We start from the raw sequence: 21319 nt of genomic DNA, 5'->3' as shown, positions 1-21319 counted from the left end.
TTTGCCCATGTGGGGAAATATTGCTGGTCCCTGTTTTTTCCTTTTTAACAAAACTGCTGCTTTAAAATAAGAGACATAATGTTCCTTATTACTAAAGCTTACTTACTTACTAAAGCTAATGTTAATGGATTAGGTTTAGGTGTAACATACCATTAATTATCTGCTATTATGTTATGCTATTAATTATGTTAGTGGAAGGTCCTCATAAGTATAGTAAGACAAGTATGTGTGTGTGTGTGTGTGTGTGTGTGTGTGTTCAGTGTGCGGCCATCTTCTGTGTTATTCAATTGTGATGTAAAGCCAGCTTCCTTCTCGCTGTGATCCAAGAACCTCTAGAGTCCAAGACTGACCATGCAGGGAGAGACGTGTGTGTGTGTGTGTGTGTGTGTGTTGGGGGGTATAACAGGGGTGGTGGTGGTGGGGGGCATGTTTCCTTATCTAAGGTCCGCAGGCGGTTTTTGAGTCTCTTATCAGCACTCACCATATTGTGTGAGTACATCCTCCTGTCCAGCAGAGAGCGGAAAACTGTTCCCTCTCTCCCTCCCTTCTCTCTCTCTCTCTGTCCGGGTCTCTCTCTCTCTCTCTGTCTGGGTCTCTCTCTCTCTCTCTCTCTCTCTCTCTCTGTCTCTCACCCATCACTCTCACTGTCTCTCTCCCTTTTTTCTGTAAAGTCCAATACATTCCCATCCAAAGCAAAAACCAACTGGAGCACCATGTCTGCTGTAGGATTAGAAGGTAGGGGAAAGAAAGAGAAAGAAAAGAGAGAGAAACAGAGTAGTGCCTGGACGCTAAATCCAACACCTGCATTTACACAATAGGTTATAAGCAACACACCAGAACCCACAGAACCTTAACCAGATTTGTGTTTCTTTCCAATTTGTTGATTTGTTCCTAGTGACACCGGGCGTTTGTTTTAGTGTTTTAGCGCTTATTCTGTTGTAGCTCAATAGACAGGAAGGTGAACATACAAAAACTGAGAGAGAGAGAGAGAGAGAGAGAGAGAGAGAGAGAGTGAGTCAGAGAGAGAGAGAGAGAGAGAGTGAGTGAGAGAGAGAGCAAAGAGAGAGAGAGAGAGACAGAGAGAGAAAGTTAGTGAGGAGGGAATGAAGGCGTGATGGAATAGGACGTTGCGTTTATCGCCCAGAAGACAGACGCTCGAGGACATGAGGACACACACCAATCGAGTCCAACGTGCATGAGCGTGAAGATGTGATCCACATTCTGTCCACAAACATGGTAAGTACCTTAAGGAAGCTCTCAATGAGGCTATTAAGGAAGTTGACTTTATCGCCTGTTGTTAGACGCCTGAAGAACTGAACCGTTTTTAATATTTTATTAAATATCACTGATTCCTATTTACATGTGACGAGCGAAAACCTTAAACCATATGGTGCAGTAACCACATGTATCGCTTAAACGGACAAGTACACGCTGTGTGGCCAGTTTATTAGGAACCACACCGTGTACAAGGGAATGCAGATGTTTTTAAATCAAGATTAAAACACACTTTGGCATTTTAATCTTATACGCTCGTATCTGTGTTCAAAATAACCGGAAGATAGAAAAGTCAAATATAAAGATTACGACTTATTCAGAGTTGTTGCTGTTTAATACACTTCTACTAAACAGGTCATATTAAATATTTTATTTATGCACATAATAATAATAATAATAATAATAATAATCAGTCATCTTTAATGCTAAATAGAAATTAGTACTTGAAGTGTAGTAAACTATACACTACTATACATAATTACATTATAAATCTTTTATTTATATACACAAACCGAATCTTTGCAGGATTCTGTCTATAGATAGAAGGAATTTAATTTTACTGTGAGTAGACTTTAATAAATACTTATTAACGCTGCATGTGTCAGGAGAATACCTAATTATGACACTGTTATATCATGGCTATCTTTTATTATTTTATATATTTTTATCGACAGCCCTGAAAAAGAATAACAGTAGTATAATGTAGTGATACTGAAAAATGGCATCCACATGACATGAAGGGAATTAACACAAGCACAGACTCCAAATACTTACCATTAAATGCCTGTAATGATTCATTCAGTACCCTAAGAGACTTAATTCTATATCCCAGCAATTAGTTCTTTAGTAATTAGCAATGAATGTAAAGTAATGAACTAAAGCAGATCCAGTGTCTAATGTAAACGGTTTCTAATTTAAGTTCGAATGACATCATGCATTACAGTGTCTTTCCTTAGACACATGTACGGTTATATATATAACTTAAAAACCCCACAGTAATAAGGAATATATATTTATAAGGTTAAGCAGAAAGGGAAACACCCTCGTTGAATGGAAGTAGGTATCTGAGAAAGAGGACGAGGGAGGAAAAAGGGGAAGGATCTAGATTGCAAAAGCAAATCATGAATCATTCAAGGCCGGGTGAATTTTTCTGTCACCAGTCCTCGCATAATTATTCTCGGCGAAACAGATGCACATTGTTTTATTTGCCACGAGTGACCAAAGTGAATAACACGTTGAGTTTGCCCTGATTTAAATGTAATGCATATTCGTGGTAGATGGAACGGTGATTATTTTTACACTGACCCCATTAATCTGCTTATTTAAGTGACCAAAATAAATAAATAGCTGGTTTTTGTTCCTTGAATTGTCAAAATACTGAAATATATTTGCAAATGATGTGATGAACGAGGATCTGGATTCCGTGTCTGGATTAAGCGTGCATGTAAGACCCAAATGAAGTGTTCATAAAGGATTATTATTCTCAACAGTTTTGCATCCAGTGACTCTCAGTGTAAATATAAAATATTAAACATAACTGATAATCAATTCACCAAAATGTAGGCAAATGTATCCTGTGATACTGATTAATGCATTTGTGGCTTTAGAGATTTTTCTCCCCCTGTTATTTCAGTATTGAGAACTCTAACTCAAAAGTTAAACAATAAAAATAATACATGGATGTGAGATATTTGAATCATATTAATTCAGATATTTGATCATGTTAACTGCACCTTTTCCTCTTTTATTACAGAGACGCATGTTTACAGTATTTATAGAATGCAGTTAAATTTATTAAAATTTTAAATAAGCAAAAAAATATCAAAATTAAATAATAACACTGGTTTTGTCTTGGGATCTAACACTGTATTTATTCCCTGGCTTGAAAGTGTGATGTTTTACTTAAGCAGTTTATTTATACCATGTTAAGCAGAAGTTGGGATAGATTTTTCAGTTTAATTAATTGTGAAAATGTGCACAAATTTAATAAAATCCTTGTAACCATATCAGTATTATCATATTCACCTGTATTATAACTAATATTAAAGGATACATCCAGAGTAATAAAACCACAGACCCATGTTTATATTCCTGCAGGTCATGGATCCTGCTTTAGTCTCACATTTCTGCAGCTTCTGAGGGTCTTTGAGTTTGTTTAGACCCCCTGAGCGGCATTTGAACTGAAAATATAACTAAATGCACCCTGGTGAGACTGACGACAAGGGATCTGCAGACTAAACATCGCGGATTCCCTGACTGAGCCATCGCAAGGAAGAATAAGCAAAGCTTCTGAGAGATGTCCTCAGCATGCACTGATCCATACAAGCTGAGACGAAAAGACATTTAATGCTTAAGAGTGTGTGACGACAAAGAAGAGTTCAAGCTCTGGAAGCTAGAGAGAGAGACTGAAAGAAGAAGACCATGATGGAGAAGTTGGAGCCCACTGTATCCCCCTCCCCTGCTCTGTCAATGACTGACCCCTTAACTCCTCCACACACTCACTCTCCATGCACCAGCAGCCCTGCAGCGAATGAGGATAATGGTACAGAGAGTGGCGTGAGCACAAACCCCAGCAGTCCGGCTACATCGCAGCTTACTGAGCCGGCCAATGTAGAGGAGAAAGCGACAGCAGCTGAACCTGCTACCTCACCCCCAAACACAAGCATCTCTTCCATTTCCACTTCCACATCCAGTTCCATTTCCACCGTCGTCCTCTCCTCTCCTCCTTCTTCATCCCCTGCTCCACTGCCACCTAACATCCCAGTGATCAGTCTGGCTCACAGTAAACCTCCTCTGCCCCCGATCCCCATGCCTGCTGCACAGCTCACCACCCTCCACCCCATACCCACAGTGCCACACGGGCCTGGAGAGCTCCGACTGGCACAGCTAGCTGCCCTCTCAGGGGGTCCGACAGCCTCTGTGCCCCAACCTAGAGCTCTACTGCCTCATCAGTACCTACCTGGACACCCTTTACTCAACAGGTAAGCGCTCACACTGCTATATTTTCAGATCACCTCTTATTTTATGTATCATGATATCACGTGACCTAAATGTAGTCAAGGCATGAAAATTGGCTTATTTGTTGCAGATTGACAACATTAATCTGTCGAGCTTTGCATTGCGCCTGCCTAAATCCTCACACACTGCTTCTAGACCATGTTGTGATATTGTGATATCTCACAAACTATCTTTAAAAATGTGCAAAAGAATTTTGACCAGCTACAAATGCATCATATAAAAATAAATGCTTTTGGAAAACACGGTTTGGAATTTTAAAATGTATAAAAAGTAATTAGAAATATTATCTCATATTAAAGATTACTTTTTACACATGCTATTATAATTAGGAATCATTATTAATCCCACCAGAATTGTAGTAGATTATTAATAACTACATGTCACACAACATTGATTATTCCTGTCTTGTTCTGTCTTTGGTTGTTGAGTGTTTGCCCCGTACCTCTGGGGTTGGGTGCAACCCAAATTCCCATCTCCACCCTGTGTGTATGGAGTGTTTAGTGCTTCAGGGTTTTCTCTAAACACTCCAGTTTCCTCCTGCAGTCCAAAGACATGCATTGTAGGCATCTCTAAATTGTCTGTAGTGTGTAAATTAGTGTGTGATTGTGTCCTGTAATGAATTGGCACCCTATCTAAGGTTGTCCCCCTGCCTTGTGCCCCAAGTCCAATGGGATAGACTCCAGGATTTCACTTCCCTGTGATATGGATGGAAGCTGAAGCCTAATAACCTCAGTAGTTAAATAAGCCGTTATAACATCAATTGTTACTTTTCCTTTCTCTTGGATTCCACTTACATTATAATGTGGCATCGAAGAAAACACTAGAGAACAAATATACACATATCAGGAGTATTTAGAGCAATTAACATTCAGTTTTCACTTTCACACAACGGAAAACTGGCACATCTCTCATTTTTTTCGCACAGACTTTCCAATTTTTACACGATTCTTTCTTTCTTTCTTTCTTTCTTTCTTTCTTTCTTTCTTTCTTTCTTTCTTTCTTTCTTTCATTTATTTATTTATTTATTGTTATTGTTATTATTATTATTATTATTATTATTATTATTATTATTATTATTTGTATATGAAAATTAGTGATGAAAAGATGAACACAAGATTATATAAATAGAATAGAATAGAATAGAATAGAATAGAATAGAATAGAATAGTGTGTTTCCTAATGTGTGTACAATAGAATAAGGTTTGTATATTACATAATTAAAAGAATAGACAATATGTATGTCATAGGAATAATAGAATATTGCACATAATAGGAGGACATTAACAAGTGTATGTATCATATGAGTCATAAGCATTCATAAGTGATCAGTGACATTACAAAGCTACACTTAACAGAAATTATCATGACACAAATATGATTAGACAGACTTTTTAATTCAACTTATTTACATAGCACTTTAAACAACGGACACTGTCTAACATTTATCCCTAATGAGCGAGCGTGAGGCGATGGTGGTGTGGAAAAAACTCCCTGAGATGATATGAGGAAGAAACTTTGAGAGGAACCAGACTCAGAAGGGAACCTCATTCTCATTTGGGTGAGAATGTAAATGTATATACTGTCCTTTCTACAACAGTTTATAGTCAGTTAAGAATCAAGGATACACAAACGTTTTAGTATTAATGATATATCTTATAAGCAGTTAAGCAGCTAGTTAGCTAATACATCTAATGACAGGATATTAGCTTAAATACCCTTGAAGACCCTAAAAGAGGAATATTCTTTAGTCGTAACATTATTTAATAAGCATTATTCATTGTTCCGATGCCTGTGTGACAAATCTGAGGCATTCTGCTGTTACAATCAAGATCAGTTTAAAGGTTATTGACGAAGCTTCATTTATCGACACCCAAGACCCGATAAACAAGGCAGGGACAGATTAGACTGCTGTCGATCCAACATTAGCTGTTTATATCGATGCCACATTGGCTTTTCAGCATTCAGAATGAACTTCTCTTGGTCTTTGTGTTTACAATGTTTTCGGGAAATTGGGGCAAAACAAAAAAAAAAACTGATTACTACAACAGCAACCCATGACTTATTGCACAAGACAAGCATTTGTCTGCCCTCTTTTGTTCCCTATATGCCATGCTATACACTTTCTACTGCTGTTATGTAAGCGCTGAAATTCTATTATACCATTTCTATATTGTGCAAGAGAAGTGTGCAGGCTGATTGAAGGACCATCATGAAGAAAAGTTCCTGTTTTTTTTTGCATACTTGGTGAAAAATTTAGAAGAATTTGAAAGGAAAGGTAAATATTTTCTCCAACAGTCCAAGTTAAAATAAAAAGAGGTTTTTTTGGCCAGAACATTTGAAGTGAACATTTGGACAGAGAAGAAGACCAAACCTAGGCATATGACCTGTATATCCTCAGTGTTTGTCTATTCCTAATGCGGTCAAGTTCCTCAAAACACTTCGAGGAAAACATATGTAGAAAAGGTTCTAATTTAAGAGGCAGTGTCTGGAGCGAGCTAAAGCGCTAACATCGACTCTCTCAGTCGTTCACTGTACTGAGGTAATGAAGTCAGGTCTTGACTGGTCACATCGTCTCAATCAAAACACAGGAAGTCACACAGGAACTCATCAAAGCCCCGATAATTGCTTTTTATAGATTTCTTTTCTTGGTGGTTAAACTGTGTAATTTTGCTGTAAAAAAAAAAACAACAGCGTTTTTGTTTCTGCTTGGGAGCAAATTACAAGATTACAAATACCAAATACCATGGTTTTCAAATAAAATATATCCTTATTTTGTTAATTTAATCGGTTTGGGATTTCTCTCTTGCAGTTCTTTCCTTGGTCCATCCAGTAGTTATGGTTTCTTCAGCAACAACCGTGTTAAAAGAAGACCATCAACCCACTTTGAACTGGATCTCACTGATTGTAAGTTACAACATTCTGCTGGTTTTTCTAGTCCCATGATTCACAAAACAGGGTATGGGGAACACCAGGGGTCCAGGAAACATAATCATGTCAACTAATCTCAAATGAGAATATAATATAGAAAAAATCAGTTCTATGAGCGTTTATTAATCTCCCATACAGAAAACCTATTTTAACAAATATATTAAAAAATAAATACAAAAATAAATAGTCACAAAGTTTTTGCACATCTTTTTTTTTTTAAAAAAAGCTTTTAATTTATTTTGTTTTTTTCCGGATTGTAAAAAGTTTGAGAACTTCCACTCTAGTCAACTTTAATGTTCACCTCGTCATTAATGGTTCAAATCGACCATTTTTATCAGTAAACTGGAGTTCCATTCAGCTACTTAGAGGATGAATTATTTTATGGCCACAAATCTGACATTGAAATGAGTCAGGACTGTGTTGGCTTTCAGTGTAACATTACCTCTGTAGATGATGAACCTCCACAGAATTTTAGTGGTTAAAAATAACACCTTCAAATTTTACATGCTTACGAACAAGCACTTGGAGCATCTCAGAGATCAGAAATGGGTGTGATATCAGTGTTTACTTTGAAGATGTTTTTTGAACATCTGTATAAGAAAAATTGGGGGGTTTTTTGGGGAAATTTTCTAAGAATATATTGCTTCTAGCAGGCTTGGTAAAAAACAGAAATACTTATGGCAAGTTACAAATTCTTAAAATTCTTAGTCTAGTTTCATAAGATTCATTAAGCACCACTGTTAAAGAAATTTAATGCTGAACATGGACACCCCAAAACAGGCAATTCCATTTTTGGCCTGTGGGAAAAAGAATTCAGGCGGCAGTTGGAGTGATCGTAGACATAGGATATACAATGGAATGATTGGCAATCTAATCAAACGCTCATTAGGATTCGTTTACATTTGGCCATGATTTTGAATAACTGTTTAATGAACAGTATCACGGTGATGGTTTTAGTCTTGTTCCCCCAAAGAGCTTACCCTCAAGCGTAAAATTGCTGTACACCAGTTCTGTAGTCACCGGTTCTGTTCTTACGGCAGAAGTGGTGTTATTTTATCACCATGAAATTGAATCTCAGGCAATTTAATTGTATTTTAATAACCGCCATTTAATGACCCTATGTGAGTATGAAAGATCGTTTAATAAACCCTTGTGAACACCAGTGGAGCGAAGAAGGAAGTGTTAACTTTGATGATTCAAAGTCTGAAAGTCAGCTCGTACAATCAATCATCCATGACTTGCTCGGTTCATTACTGACACATGTAATTACGTAAGGGCTTAAACTTGTAGAAACAAGACTTAAACTCGTGGAAACATGGCTGAGTTCTTAAAAAAGTTGTTTCCTTGAATCAGCATTGGCTTTAGTAGCAGCACAGTTTCGGTTTAAGGTCAGTGGAATGGTCGTTCCCTCCACATGCACAGTTTCACAATCACTCCTCTTATCACAGCTGAAGATGTAGCCTGTACGCACCGAGGGTTTTTCATGTAATTAAATGGGAGGCTAAAATCTAATATCTATTAATATGTTGACGGTGGAACTATTATTGTTAAGCAATGCATTAAATCACAAGATCAGTTTGATGGCACAATAAGAATTCTTGAAAGTGTAGACCAATCGCTCGTGTCATGGTTTTAATCATGTTTTAATCACCTACATCAGCTTTACTATATGTCATGTTTCTGTGGATTTTGTACACCATGTACTGTATTGCTGTCATGTGACGTGTTCGTGTTTGTGGTTCTCTCTCAGGTCCTCCTCAGAAGCTGGCCAGGCGTGTTTTCACCAATAGCCGTGAGCGCTGGCGTCAGCAGAATGTGAACGGTGCTTTCTCAGAGCTCCGAAAGCTCATCCCCACACACCCACCAGACAAGAAGCTGAGCAAGAACGAGATCCTGCGGCTCGCTATGAAGTACATCAACTTCCTAGTGAAGCTGCTGAATGACCAGGCCAACGACAGCAGCGAACACAGCCTGACGGACAGCACTGAGGAGGACAAGAGCAAGACGAAAGGCGCAAATGAAATGATGGGCAATGGCCACAAAGACTGCGGCCACGTCCTGCACCCGGCGTGTCCATCAGACAGCACCTCGCCGTCTCAGACCACGTCGCCACTTCCTGCTGTTCGTCTGACATTAGTCACTTCCCACCGTAACAGAGACTCCACTGATTCGGTCATCGCTTTGACCGCATCACCCGGCTCCAGTTGCTATGGTGACACGGACAGTGAGGAGAATTTAGGCTCACAGAATTCAGGGATTGTTAAGACGAGCGTTAGCGAAGGGATGATGGAAAAAATGAAGGAACAGATACAGACTGTTATGGCTGCCGGATACCACCGGTGACATCACCTGTGACATCATGTTCAAACACTGGAGCACAAACTGACAAAGAGGAACAGGCTGGTCAAATATATATATATATATATATATATATATATATATATATATATATTTATATATATATGCATTTCTGTGTGTGTGTGTTGTTATTATTATTATTATTATTATTATTATTAATATGTTTAAACTTAGTTGTTGGTTACTTTCCACCATAACTGTTTAAGTTGAGACGTTTTAATATTTGTATTGTTTTATTGTGTGCTGATTCATTATAAGTATCTGAGGTAATCATGTTTGGCTCACACACACTGACTGTCGTAATGTTGTGGCACTTTGAAGTTTGAAGTAAAGAAAAAATAAACAAGCTGTGTATTCGGAGACCTTTGTCCTATTGTGTATAACAGACAGCCGAAGCGAATAGAAATTGTGTGTCTAAGTAGTAGCAGATAAAGATGAAGAATAATCAGGCTTGTGGAAAGGTTCTACAGAAGGTCTACATCAAGGCTTGATAGCGAAGGGGTGTAGATGGAGTGTACTAACCACTTCCAGGGCAGCAGAACCTATAGTCACTTTGTGCCAAAGGACAAATTTAAAATTGATCAATTTTCCAGATGCAACGCAACTCCTAAACGTGGCCACTCGTTTTTTCTTTTCTTTTCTTTTCCATTCCCCCTTTGCTGAACCTGACATTTGAGCTGACTGTGAGCTTGTGGATGTGTAAAGCACTTCTGTCTGAATGTGTTATGCTGCCCTGTGACACAGCAAGAGTCAGGGCGTACTTAGAAACATCTCAAATTCTCTCGAATTTCTGTCTCTGAAGCCCCAGTGAAGTCAAACAACTTCCTCAAGTTAAACAAATGTTTAATGTTGATAATAACAAAGCAAATAAAGGTAGAAAGTTAGGTCCCTTAGTGACTGGTACTGATTCTAGCTAGGACTGGTTAAAGGATTGTTATGGAAATGGCTAGCGCTTTTTCTGTAAAATGAAAATGAAAAAGTGAAACATTCTAATCTTCTGGCATGCGTTAAATGTAAGGTTTAGCATATCTTATCAAGTTATTCATACACTATGTTTATATTCCAGGTAATGTCCCAGCATACCGTATACGTGTATAGCAAAAAAAAAAAAAAAAAAAAAGACTATTAGCAAAATTAGCATCTGGAGTGAGGAATTTTTAAATCACTGATTGATTAGAATATCTATCATTATTAAAAATAGAGGCAAGAATAACTCCTAGAACACAAGATGTGAGAAGTTCCTGGTATCATGACTGGTACTTTTTCTGGTATTTCATGATATTTGCTTACAGTTTCATCTTTGCCAAGAATGACTTACAGATTTGATTATTCAGTTAGAAAAAGTGCCGAAATATATATATATATATATATATATATATATATATATACATATATTTACAACAGTCTTGTGTAAAAATTGCTGTTAAGCTTCAGAAGTTGATTCCAATCATTTATAAGGACTTTTTCCTGTGAATAATGGATTTCTTCTATTTCCATTAGTAAATCCTGTTTATGAAAGTTTTTAGATCATTTCCATTTCAGGAGTATTAAAGACCAAAGTAAACAAAATAAGTCCACCTTTCGTCCAAGCTAGTCTAAAATGGAATACTGATTTGTGTACCGTATGTGTGTGTGTGTGTGTGTATGCTTTGTTATGTGACGTGTCACAGAGTTAGCATGCGCTATATTTGACTAAGTCAGCTTCTTGCTTTACTGGACTTTGTACTGAAGCGCTAAACTAGCTAATATCTATCATTAAATATGCTAATAGCTGATTAAGATGACATTTCTATTGAATATAAATGCTGGGTAATCTTTAAGACTGCAGAGAGTGAGGAAGTGAAGATTTATTTTCTGGAAATTTCCACCTGAAATAAACGAAATTTAGTGCAACTTTGTATAGAAAAATAACAAAATAATCCCACAGTTAAATGTGTTAGCCTCAATTCTTCTGCTAAAATATAAATATATTTTCATTTATATATTTTAATTCATTTTTTAAAAGAATGATTTAGCAACTTTACCATCAAGATTCTTCTTTAGTTATACTGATCTTAGGCCAAAGGTCATAAGCCATCCAAGATGGCCATCTGTCTAGAGCTGCGTACATGGTAGGTTTTTAATGTTCCCTTACGACGATAGCCATCAACCTTCATTTTTTGATATCAGTCTTCTAAGTTTTATTTTACAGTTGAGTTGAGGTATTTTAGTTACAGTTCTTTTTGTGTAATGGACAACAATGGAAGCCATTTTTTTGTTTTCTGGCCTCTTAGGGGTTTCATCATTAACGATGATATATATTAGAGATGGGAAGACAGTGGGGCGGATGATAAAAGTCAAGTCAAGTCAAGTCGACACTTTTATTGTCATTAAAATGCATGTTGAGCGGCTGAAATGATTTGAACGTAGACAAATTCAATTCTACAGTCATGTGTACAAGACTAACTGACAGGAAGTCGGACTTTTTTTTTTATACACCATTGCTAACAGCTCTCGAATATCTTCCTATTATTGTTCTGTAGATTTATTTTGTACAATTTGAATAAAATCCTTGCATCATGGCAGAGGAAGTTGGCCATGAACAGCGCTGTGTGGAAGAGTGCTTTCAGAGCTACATCTCTGTCCACTTCCTCTCAGCTAGTTCAGAGAAAGATCAACAATACAAGTCAGTAATTTACCCGAGTAATGAACCAGATACAGATATATGTATCTTAAGTCTGTATACAGACTTAAGGCAGAGTTGAAAACGCCAGAAAAACCTCCTAGACGCTAATGTAGATATCGGATCCTTCGTTAATTTATGAGGAGCTTTTTTTGATGCTTAGTCAACTGCTTAACTTTAAATAAGTAGTATGTATATGTTTATAGCTCTATTTGGGTAATGGGTAATGGTGTGGTATAAAAACATACCATTATATTATCCCACCCTTAACTCATCTTTCTCAAGCATGCTATTGTGTCTGGCATATGAGATATAGGAATTGAGTCACTGGTTAAAAGATTTATTGCAGTAAACTGCCAAATGTAACAAAATAACAAAGAAATTAGCAACTCAAGCATGAAAAAGGCGTCAGGGGAAAACACTAGACGGCGTCCTGGAACCGGACATGGTTCATCCATGATAGTGGTGGAAGAATAGGACATGAGTGAAAAAATAATCCAGCATTTGAGGCTTTCTTTTTCCACACGACTGCCAAGGAGTCACGGCTGTGGTCAGGTACCTTGGGGGTCAGCAGAAGTTACAGGACTGTGCCGGTGACTATAATAGTGTTCCTTACTGCCCTTTCTTCTCCTCTATCAGGTGTCCAGGAAGCGGTGTTCAGTTGGTGCTGTCTCATCAGCAGCCAGCCCACTTCCTGACACAGATCATGGGAAGGAGCTTACGGAAAAAAGAAAAAAAAAAAAAGTAAAATGAAAATCACCACCAAGCGGTTTCTCTGACAACACACACCACATCCCACAAGGAAAGGAAACTTGCATAAGTGTGTAACACAGGCCACAAAAGAGCCACAACCTCCGTTTCTCATCCTGAGTATCATTTTAGATGGGATGTTATCATCTGAGCTCAGTTGTTATGTAAGCAACGTGGACAGCATGTACCCCTCCGTCTCTAGACGCTGATATTCGAAGCCCTAGGGGGGCTGGAGTGGGGGCGGCAGAGTGGTCTGTACGACAGAGATAAACCTCTCTGCTGGTGCCCTCCGTGCCCTGGAGCAAAGCATTCTGGGCACCACACCCTCTTCGCTGGCACAGTGCTGGGCCACCTGCTACATTTCATCATTCCTGCTGTGGTTACCGCAGTTACGACATCCCTGATGACACGGAGCACTTCCTCTAGCCAGGGTCACATGCCACAAAGAGCTACACACACACACACACACACACACATGTCTAGTGCTACACTGGAAAAACACAGTCAAACAGAACTGGAAAACAGGGTCAAAGGGTCAGCTGTTTGGGTTTAATAACTTTCATCCCAAACACTATAAATCATACAAAAAGCATCTGGTGTGTGTTCAGCAATCCAGTATCCAGTGTATTAAAGCAGCTGACCATCGCACAGGAGCTGTTTCAGTTTATTACAAATCGACGCAATAAATAAGATGCATTGTAGTGGAAATCTCAAAACGCGTCATCAGCAACCCTACAGTCATACAGTGTGACCACTATCTTGAAAAACATCAGGCTTAAAGGAAAAATCATTCCTGAACGACTTTCATATTAATCTTTGTAATTAGCATGATTTTTTTTTTTTTAATTGCCATCCAAGTTTACACATTATTCATCATCGTGTTGGTCTATTTTATCTTTAGATAAACGTTTCCTACGTTACCCACCATGCCTTCTGACTGCTTGGTAATAGTGGCGCCAGTGGGATTTAGCCCTCGCTTGATCTCTGTTTAAATCTCTGCTGCAGCATGTTTTAGCCCTTTAGTGTATCCAGTTGTCTTCATGCTAATATCACCAGCATGCCAGTTATCTCATAAATTGATTACAAGTCTCGCTGGCTTTAGATGGCATAGTTTAACATGGCATGATATGAGAAAAAAGAAAGCTATTATGTGGTATTTGTTATGAAAGCATCACTGTTCAATATAATGGGTATACTTCCTCCAGTGGGACTGGTAGGTACAGAGATGACAAGACTATGCCTCCTTCATTGTGAGAGATACAAAGGTCATACTGCCTTTACTTCACTAAAGTGAAGCCATTATCTGTTACATTACAGCAAAGTGAAATTTTTTTCTTTGCCTATCCCACCTTAGGAAGTTATGGTCAGAGCACAAGGTAAGCCATGATGCAGTGGCCCTGGAGCAGAAAGGGTTAAGGACCTTGTTCAAGGGTGTTGTAGTAGGAGTAATACTAGTAGGAGTAGTAGTACTAGTAGGAGTAGGAGTCGGGGTTGTGGTAGCTTGGTGGTTAAGGTGTTGGGCTACTGATCATAAGTGTGTCTACCAAATGCCTTTAATGTAACAATAATAATAAAAGAGATGTTAAGAAAATTGCTATTGCGTTAACAATTGCATATCATCTTAACAAATACTCTAACGTAATCTACTCCTGCACAAGATTACACAATTAATTTAGAGTCTGAATCAAGATAAAACTGCAACTCAGCTCAAAAATTGAGGAACTCAACTTTTTTAAATAAAACAAAATTGAAATCGGTGTCAGTAAATTTAGTCAGATTTTCCGTATCTGCCAGCACAAAACAAGGAAGAACATCCGGAGTTTCTCATTTAGAAATTTAATTTCATACAACCAAGAAGATTGCTGGAAATCCATTTGCAGTGAAGTGGTTTCTGGTAGTCTTACCGCAACACCGAAACCAAGATCAGAATTTCTGATACACAAGACACTTTACAACAGAGATCTTTGGTTTTATTTTTTAAAACAGTCTGCAGGTGTGGCTGCAGACTTCATTCCAGCCAGAAAAAAAGCCATGCCTAAAAAGTTGTTTAAAGACCAACATTTTAGGATAACAGACAACGGTTTTAATAATATGTTACTTTAATGATTAATAATATATTAGCGGTGAACCCAAACTGTCCAGCTAAGATAAAAAGTCTTCAGCAGACTAATAAACATGTTTTTACTGATTCTTAACTTCCTTGTGCCTTTACTTTCTCAGACACAAATGAACAAACCACTGAAATCACTGTAGTCTGTGTAGAAACCTGTGCAAAAATGTTGCGCTACACAGCTGTTTTATTGCTAACTCTTATGAATAAAGAACAGCTTTAGCATTGAATTAAAGATTGCAGAGGCTATGAGCATTATTGCAGCAGTAATTTGTCCATTAATATTCATCAGTCTGTTTTGGGTTTACTGTACTTTCGTCTTCCGTACTCTGCGGCTGCAGATCCTGCTGTAGCCCCAACAGCACCCCCTATAGGTCCTCCGACATACAGCCCAAGTACACCTCCTAGCACTGCTCCTCCAGCCACCGGCTTAGGCACCTGCTTGGCACCTTGTCCCACCTTCTGCCCAACAAATCGAAGGACAGAGCCAAGAACTGAAGCAACCGACGAGACTGCAGATTTCACTGGTTGTGCATTTTTCTCTTCTTGTTCTACTTCCTCTTCCTCCTTCAGAGAATGTAGAGTGGCTGAGTTGGCTCTGTCCATTTCTTCCTCTCCCCCACGACCTCTCCTCAGCTGTGTCAACCTTTCTTTGCCAACCTGTTCCTGGTAGCTGTAATGGTTTCCTCCACTTTCCTTCACAACCTGCTCCACCTTCTCCAACAGCTCCTTTATGTTCCCTTCATTTCTTTCTTGGTTCAGCACATGGTAGCGGTCATCACACTTCTCCACCAACTCTAGCAACTCTGGTCGCTTGGCTGCAATGTATTCCTCCACGTTTCCATCCTTCAGCTTGTCCGAGTGTGTGAAGAGGACCAAAGTATGGCGCAGGATGTTTTCAGAGCCAAAAAAATTCTTTAGGGAACTCAGGTCATGCAAGTTTGAGCGGCCAGGTAGGGTTACAGGAACACACAGTAGAAAGGCGTGAGGCCCCGGGGCACACAGTTCCATGCAGGAGGACAGATGGGTTGTCAGCTGCTCTGGGGGCCAGAACCAGTCTGGAGTGTCCACCACTGTCACCTGAGACAGCAACACATATACTAGTTACTAGATTGTCCAAGCCCTTGGTTAGCCAATCATTCAAACTATGAAAGCAAATGAGAATATAAAACAGAGAGTACTGACTCGTTTCTTTCCGATCACAGCTGTTCCTTTCACACACGACTGGGTGGTTGCACCAGTTGCATCATCTCTACGCAGCTTAAACTCGTCTCGGCCCAGAATGACGTTCCCAGCCGCACTCTTCCCAGATCCTGTCCGACCCAACAGAACCAGTCTCAATTCATCTGAGGAATCGCTGGAGAAGAAAGAAGATGAGGTAGTGGTGGGGCGAGAGGATGAGGCAGTGGAGGAGGATGAGGAGGAGGCATTGGTACTTGAAAAAGAAGAGGAGACACCAGTGGATGAGGAAGAGCCTGTTGCACTGGTGAGGGGGGAGGAAGAGTAGGAGGATTTGGTTAGGGAAGAGGAGATGCCGGAGGAAGAGGACAAGGCATAAGAAGGGGGAGAGAAAGTACTGGAAGTGGAGAAGACAGTGGAGGAGGAAGAGTAGGAGGGTTTAGTGGGAGACGAGGAGATGCCAGTGAAGGAGGAAGAGGACAAGGCATCGGTGGTGGAAGAGGAAAAGGTAGTGGATGAAGAGGAGAAGTTAGTTGGGGAGGAAGGGAAAAATGCAGTAGAATAGTTGTTAGTGGAGGGGGAAGTGGAAAAAGCAGGAGAAGAGGACAATTTAGTGGGAGAGGATTGTGCAAAAGTAGCTGAGGAAGAAGAAAATGAAGATGAGGAGAAGGTATTGGAAGAGGGAGAGTAAGAAGCTGTGGGTGATGGGATGGACGGTGCAGCAGAGCTGGTGTCACTCATGATCTGGTAATGAACTAAAAAAGAAAGCGAGAAATTTCCATGCATTACACACACTTTAAAAAATTCTTTCAAGCCAATGCTAATTTCTGGGTAAGAATTGGACAAAGGTTACGTTCATGACATTGTAGACAAAATGAAGAGTTTATCACTCAAAAGATGTGCCTGAGTTGTGAGTGTACACACGACAGGACAAAAAAAAAATGTTGACGTCATTAAGTCATCACATGCTGTGTGTTTTACATGCCGTGTGTTTTACATGTTGTGTGTTTTACATGTTGTGTGCGAGAGGTACTAAACATGACCAAAATGTTAAAAGAAACTTTCACCAGAAACTATGACTAAAAACACAGTTTACATTAACAGGAAAAAGGAGGTGGTGCATGGTGACTCACTGGTGTTAACGTAGTTCTGGTTGTTCTGGTTTTTGACTGGATGGTCCATCTCAGACATCTGACTGAGAATGGCGCCCTCTGGTGGCGAGACAAAACAGTCAGGTATGAAAAGCATGTGTCAGAATAATAAAGCAAAAATCTGTTACTATAACAAAAACAATGCTACATTCAAGATGCTTCTGATTGTATCTGTCAGGCATTTCTGACATCTGTGTATGATTTGTCAAAATGGAAAAGTGTAGAAATTAAGCAATGTGTTACTGAGAAGCAGTTTAAAGCCATTGTCTATAGAAACTACATTTCCTTCAATCAGTGCAATGAGTTTATGACACTACTAAATGGGAATGTTATTGCTTATGTTATGCATTTCAAAATCTATGCCAGTTTAAATGATGAATTCTATATTCATAAACTTACTGGACATAACAAGCATTTATGCGTGTGTCATGGTTACAGTTGCTTGGGGATGAAATTTGGCTTGCATTTAATCTGCATTTGGAAAAAAAACCCTCACATGATATGGTAGCGTCTAGGATTAAAAGTAACTGTAAGGTGTGGCACCTTTACTCAGTTTGAAACTGGAACGCTTCTCTTTGAGTCTTTCAGATGAGTCTTCATACTGTGACTGAGATTGAAACCCATTAGCCAGCTGCTGTGACATCACCCTCCCTGTCGACGGCCCCATGCTCCTGACTCTGATCTTTCCTCTCCTGCCTGACTCATCCCACGTTTCCTCTTTGCTCCATGTCGTCTGGGTCAACGTGCTGTGATGTGGGTGCACCAGCTCGTCTTCGCGCAAGCTGAACCTTCTCACCAGGTCTCGATCCTCTACCTCTCCCTGCTTGGGGCTCGGCAGGTAACAGCCGCCGGACCTCTCGGTCAGCTGCTCCACCTGGCACAGAGAGTCGTTTTAGTGAGTTCCACACATTCCATTCATTACTAACAAAGATGACCTGCTCATTCGTCTAATGAGGCAGAGTGGAAGAGAGGCTTCGTTTAGCGAGTAATGGGATGGTAAAAGTGAATCTGCTCTAAATAGTCTCCAATTACACCATCTGGTTCCTCCACTACTAATGATCTGATGTATGAAAGTGACATTTTACTCAACAGGACGCTCTTCTGAAAACTAGACAATTGTAATTCAGACAAAAAAAAGTGTGGCTTTGGCCATTTCTGAAACTGACTGCTTTGGTTTTTTAAGCAGGGAATAAAAATGAGCCCTAATTAATTAATATTAATAATTAACGTTATTAATTATTAAGAAGTTTTTCGAACAACACACCCAACATTTTATTCATCTTGTAGCACAGCAATTTTCCAAGTATTACAAATTAGTTCTTTATTTATACAATGATTAAAACGTTGCGTTTTTATTCGTTACAGCTGCATTTTATGTTGATTCATATAGGAAATGAGTTCATTCCTGTTATCGCTTGCTTTATAGCAGCTGTAGACACTCACTTTTCTGTTTTATTTAATAAACAGAAGAGACTCCTTCCCAGAAATGTTATGTTATGCTCCATTTATGTATTATTAAACATGTATGTGGAGGATCTGCCGTGCAAATCCCTGTGTAATATAAGTAGAGCAAGAGCGTTAAAATAGAAGTCGCAGGTGGAGGAATCATTTATACAATACAAAATGGGTTAGGTTTATCAAAAAGTTTTAAAATCTCACCTTCTCCAGCAATGATATGACCTGCTCTCTGTCCTCCGGTCTGCGGTTATTGATCACATGCCAGCGTCCTCCACACTCATTCACCATGGTGCTAAGCCCAGGCTCGCCCATCCTCATGTAGCGGTCATGGTCTCGTCCTGCCAGATAATCTCCGCAGGTGAGCAGCACCAGGGTGTGATCCAATGCACCTCTGCCAAACACCCGCTCCAGCTCACCAGGAATCCGGGCCTCCATCTCGGTGAACTGTCCCACAGGCACCAGGATGAGGAAGGCATGTGGCCCTGGTGCCACCAGGCTGAGAGCCCTCTCTGTCTCTTTCTGTACACTGACTTCAATGTGCTCGCCTTTCCAGTACCAGCGTGGCGTCTCGACCACCTTGAGGTTTCGTCCCTCAGATATTCCACGCCGGACCTCGCTCAGCCGCGATGGCACCAGGGCGCTGATGCTCGAGCTGTCGCTCAGCAGCGTGTCAGCTGTCAGGGTCTTCCCACAGCCGATGTTGCCTACCAGGATTAAGCGCAGCTCTGGAGTGCTCCTGTGGCTGAGAGATGAGTCTGGAATACAGAGACAGAAGTAAAGCAATATTAACATTTCAGATTCTGAACTAAATACCCGAACTAGCAGACAGCCATGGATCCTTGAGTGAGCTTTAGATTAGTCAAATTATTAGATTATCATATTTGGCGGCTTTAAGTTTCTTTAGTTTTGCACTGGAGCCTTCACATTTTTAATTTGCCAACATTCTGTATTATTCTAGTTAAAGCCTGGAGCCTTAGTCATAAAATGAGATGGATATGATAAGATTGCACTTGTGCAATCGTCACTTTTACAAAGAAAGCTGGAAAAGTATGTGTTCCTGTTATCACTGATGCTGTTATAGCAGCTCTAAACTAGTGGATTCCTAGCTTTGTTTTTAAGTTAATAAGATTTGTAGTGTTACTGAGAAACCACGAAGCACAGCCTCCTCTCATCTTTACGGAGAAAAAGTAAGAGAGACTCATTCTGAAAATGTTATACATGTCTCCTTACAGAAAGCTTCACCATTTAAATACGTTAAATAGCAACATGTTTTATGAGATTTCTATATTATGTAGTGAATTAGCCGTGTAAATGAGCTGCTACTATAGGATTGTCGCTAAACTGAGTAGTTCAGTAGCTATGCAGTTCGAGAACCTCCACCTTCTAACATGCTCCACATGCTTCAGTAATCATCTGATTCACGAGACTTGACGAAAGCAGATTCCCTTCATTTCATATTCCTTTCTCTGAATGACTAATGCCCTGTGAGCTTGTGTGTGTGTGTGTGTGTGTGTGAGGGAGATAGAGAGAGGCAGAAAATCTTCAGGTCCAGGGTGTGTGTCTTTTTTTTTTTTTTTTTTTTTAAGGCACGCAAAAACTACATTCTTACACAAAGAGCCACACACACACTCCCAAATTAGACACCCAGTCCAGCTTGTTTAACAGGATTCAGCAATGTTGTGACACACACACACACACACACACACACACGGACGCACATACCCGTATACCCGTTACGCACTGCTCTTTTTCTTTGGAATGAATTTCCTTAACTACAAAGCAGCGCGTTATCTGATCCGAGTACTTCAGAAATGTTCATGTGCTTGTCACAAGGCAGCAGGCAACAAAAATTATGAGAAATGTTTGGAAGATAATGGAAGTAATGAAAATCTTCAGACTCTTATTACATACTCAAAAGTTTTATTCTTGCACTGAATCACGAATGTCATGATACGTGGTATTGCTTTATAGACTGTGGACTGCCTGTTTATTTTACATCCATATTGATATATATATATATATATATATATATATATATATATAGCGTTTAAAATGAATTCATTAAAATGACAGTTGCATATAAAATGAGGAGGTTTGTAAAAGTTTATACACATGTTACAGGTATTTGCTATCTGGTATTTGATATAAGCAGTGATAATTTTTTTAATTAATTTACTAACACAAATACTAAGACATCTAAATGAGTAGAAATGACTAAACCCAGCTTACCTCGATTAAGCCTATCCATGTTTCGTGAACCTCGGCAGCCAGTATATCTAAATTCCACAAGTGTCTGTCCCCCTTTTTTAGCTGGAGCAGCAGTTTTACTCCTCCGCCAGTCTCCTAACCTGCGTCTCTCTCCTTAACCTTTCAGAAGGAGCTCCTGGTTATCACCTCCCACTTGCATTCTCTCTCCTGCCATACACACAC

The 21319-nt window shown here is 39.4% G+C and overlaps 2 protein-coding genes across 3 annotated transcripts; one reads left to right on the top strand and one right to left on the bottom strand.

Annotated features, from left to right (window-relative positions):
- The first annotated feature begins 605 nt into the window (after positions 1-605).
- Positions 606-10950, top strand: lyl1 (LYL1 basic helix-loop-helix family member). 2 transcript variants are annotated; one of them, XM_058403255.1, is made up of 4 exons: positions 606-1236; positions 3373-4256; positions 7103-7197; positions 8972-10950. In XM_058403255.1, exons 2-4 carry the CDS (start codon positions 3697-3699, stop codon positions 9562-9564), a joined length of 1248 nt encoding a protein of 415 aa, XP_058259238.1. In that variant the 5' UTR covers positions 606-1236; positions 3373-3696; the 3' UTR covers positions 9565-10950. The 2 variants fall into 2 exon arrangements, with proteins under 2 accessions (XP_058259238.1, XP_058259239.1); XM_058403256.1 differs by having other exon boundaries at positions 3351-4256.
- Positions 10951-15072: 4122 nt separating this feature from the next.
- LOC131361728 (uncharacterized) lies at positions 15073-21319 on the bottom strand. The gene is made up of 6 exons (XM_058403254.1): positions 21119-21319; positions 19091-19644; positions 17975-18305; positions 17414-17491; positions 16287-17035; positions 15073-16181 (listed from the first exon to the last, which is right to left on the bottom strand). Exons 1-6 carry the CDS (start codon positions 21135-21137, stop codon positions 15390-15392), a joined length of 2523 nt encoding a protein of 840 aa, XP_058259237.1. The 5' UTR covers positions 21138-21319; the 3' UTR covers positions 15073-15389.

The sequence above is a fragment of the Hemibagrus wyckioides genome, linkage group LG11 (genome assembly GCF_019097595.1).
Source record: "Hemibagrus wyckioides isolate EC202008001 linkage group LG11, SWU_Hwy_1.0, whole genome shotgun sequence".
NCBI lineage: Eukaryota > Metazoa > Chordata > Actinopteri > Siluriformes > Bagridae > Hemibagrus > Hemibagrus wyckioides.
Note: the sequence above shows the minus strand (reverse complement) of the source record. Positions and strands in the feature narration are given on the sequence as shown.

Bases quoted from the DNA above. Each gene is read 5' to 3' on its own strand.
- LOC131361728 (XM_058403254.1), bottom strand. The intron at 17,492-17,974 runs GTGCCACACCTT...TCTCGCCACCAG, and splicing joins CAGTTTCAAACTGAGTAAAG to AGGGCGCCATTCTCAGTCAG. The intron at 16,182-16,286 runs GTCAGTACTCTC...TTGCTGTCTCAG, and splicing joins CTGTGATCGGAAAGAAACGA to GTGACAGTGGTGGACACTCC.
- lyl1 (XM_058403255.1), top strand. From the start codon at position 3,697: ATGATGGAGAAGTTGGAGCCCACTGTATCCCCCTCCCCTGCTCTGTCA. The intron at 4,257-7,102 runs GTAAGCGCTCAC...TCTCTCTTGCAG, and splicing joins GGACACCCTTTACTCAACAG to TTCTTTCCTTGGTCCATCCA. The intron at 7,198-8,971 runs GTAAGTTACAAC...GTTCTCTCTCAG, and splicing joins TGAACTGGATCTCACTGATT to GTCCTCCTCAGAAGCTGGCC.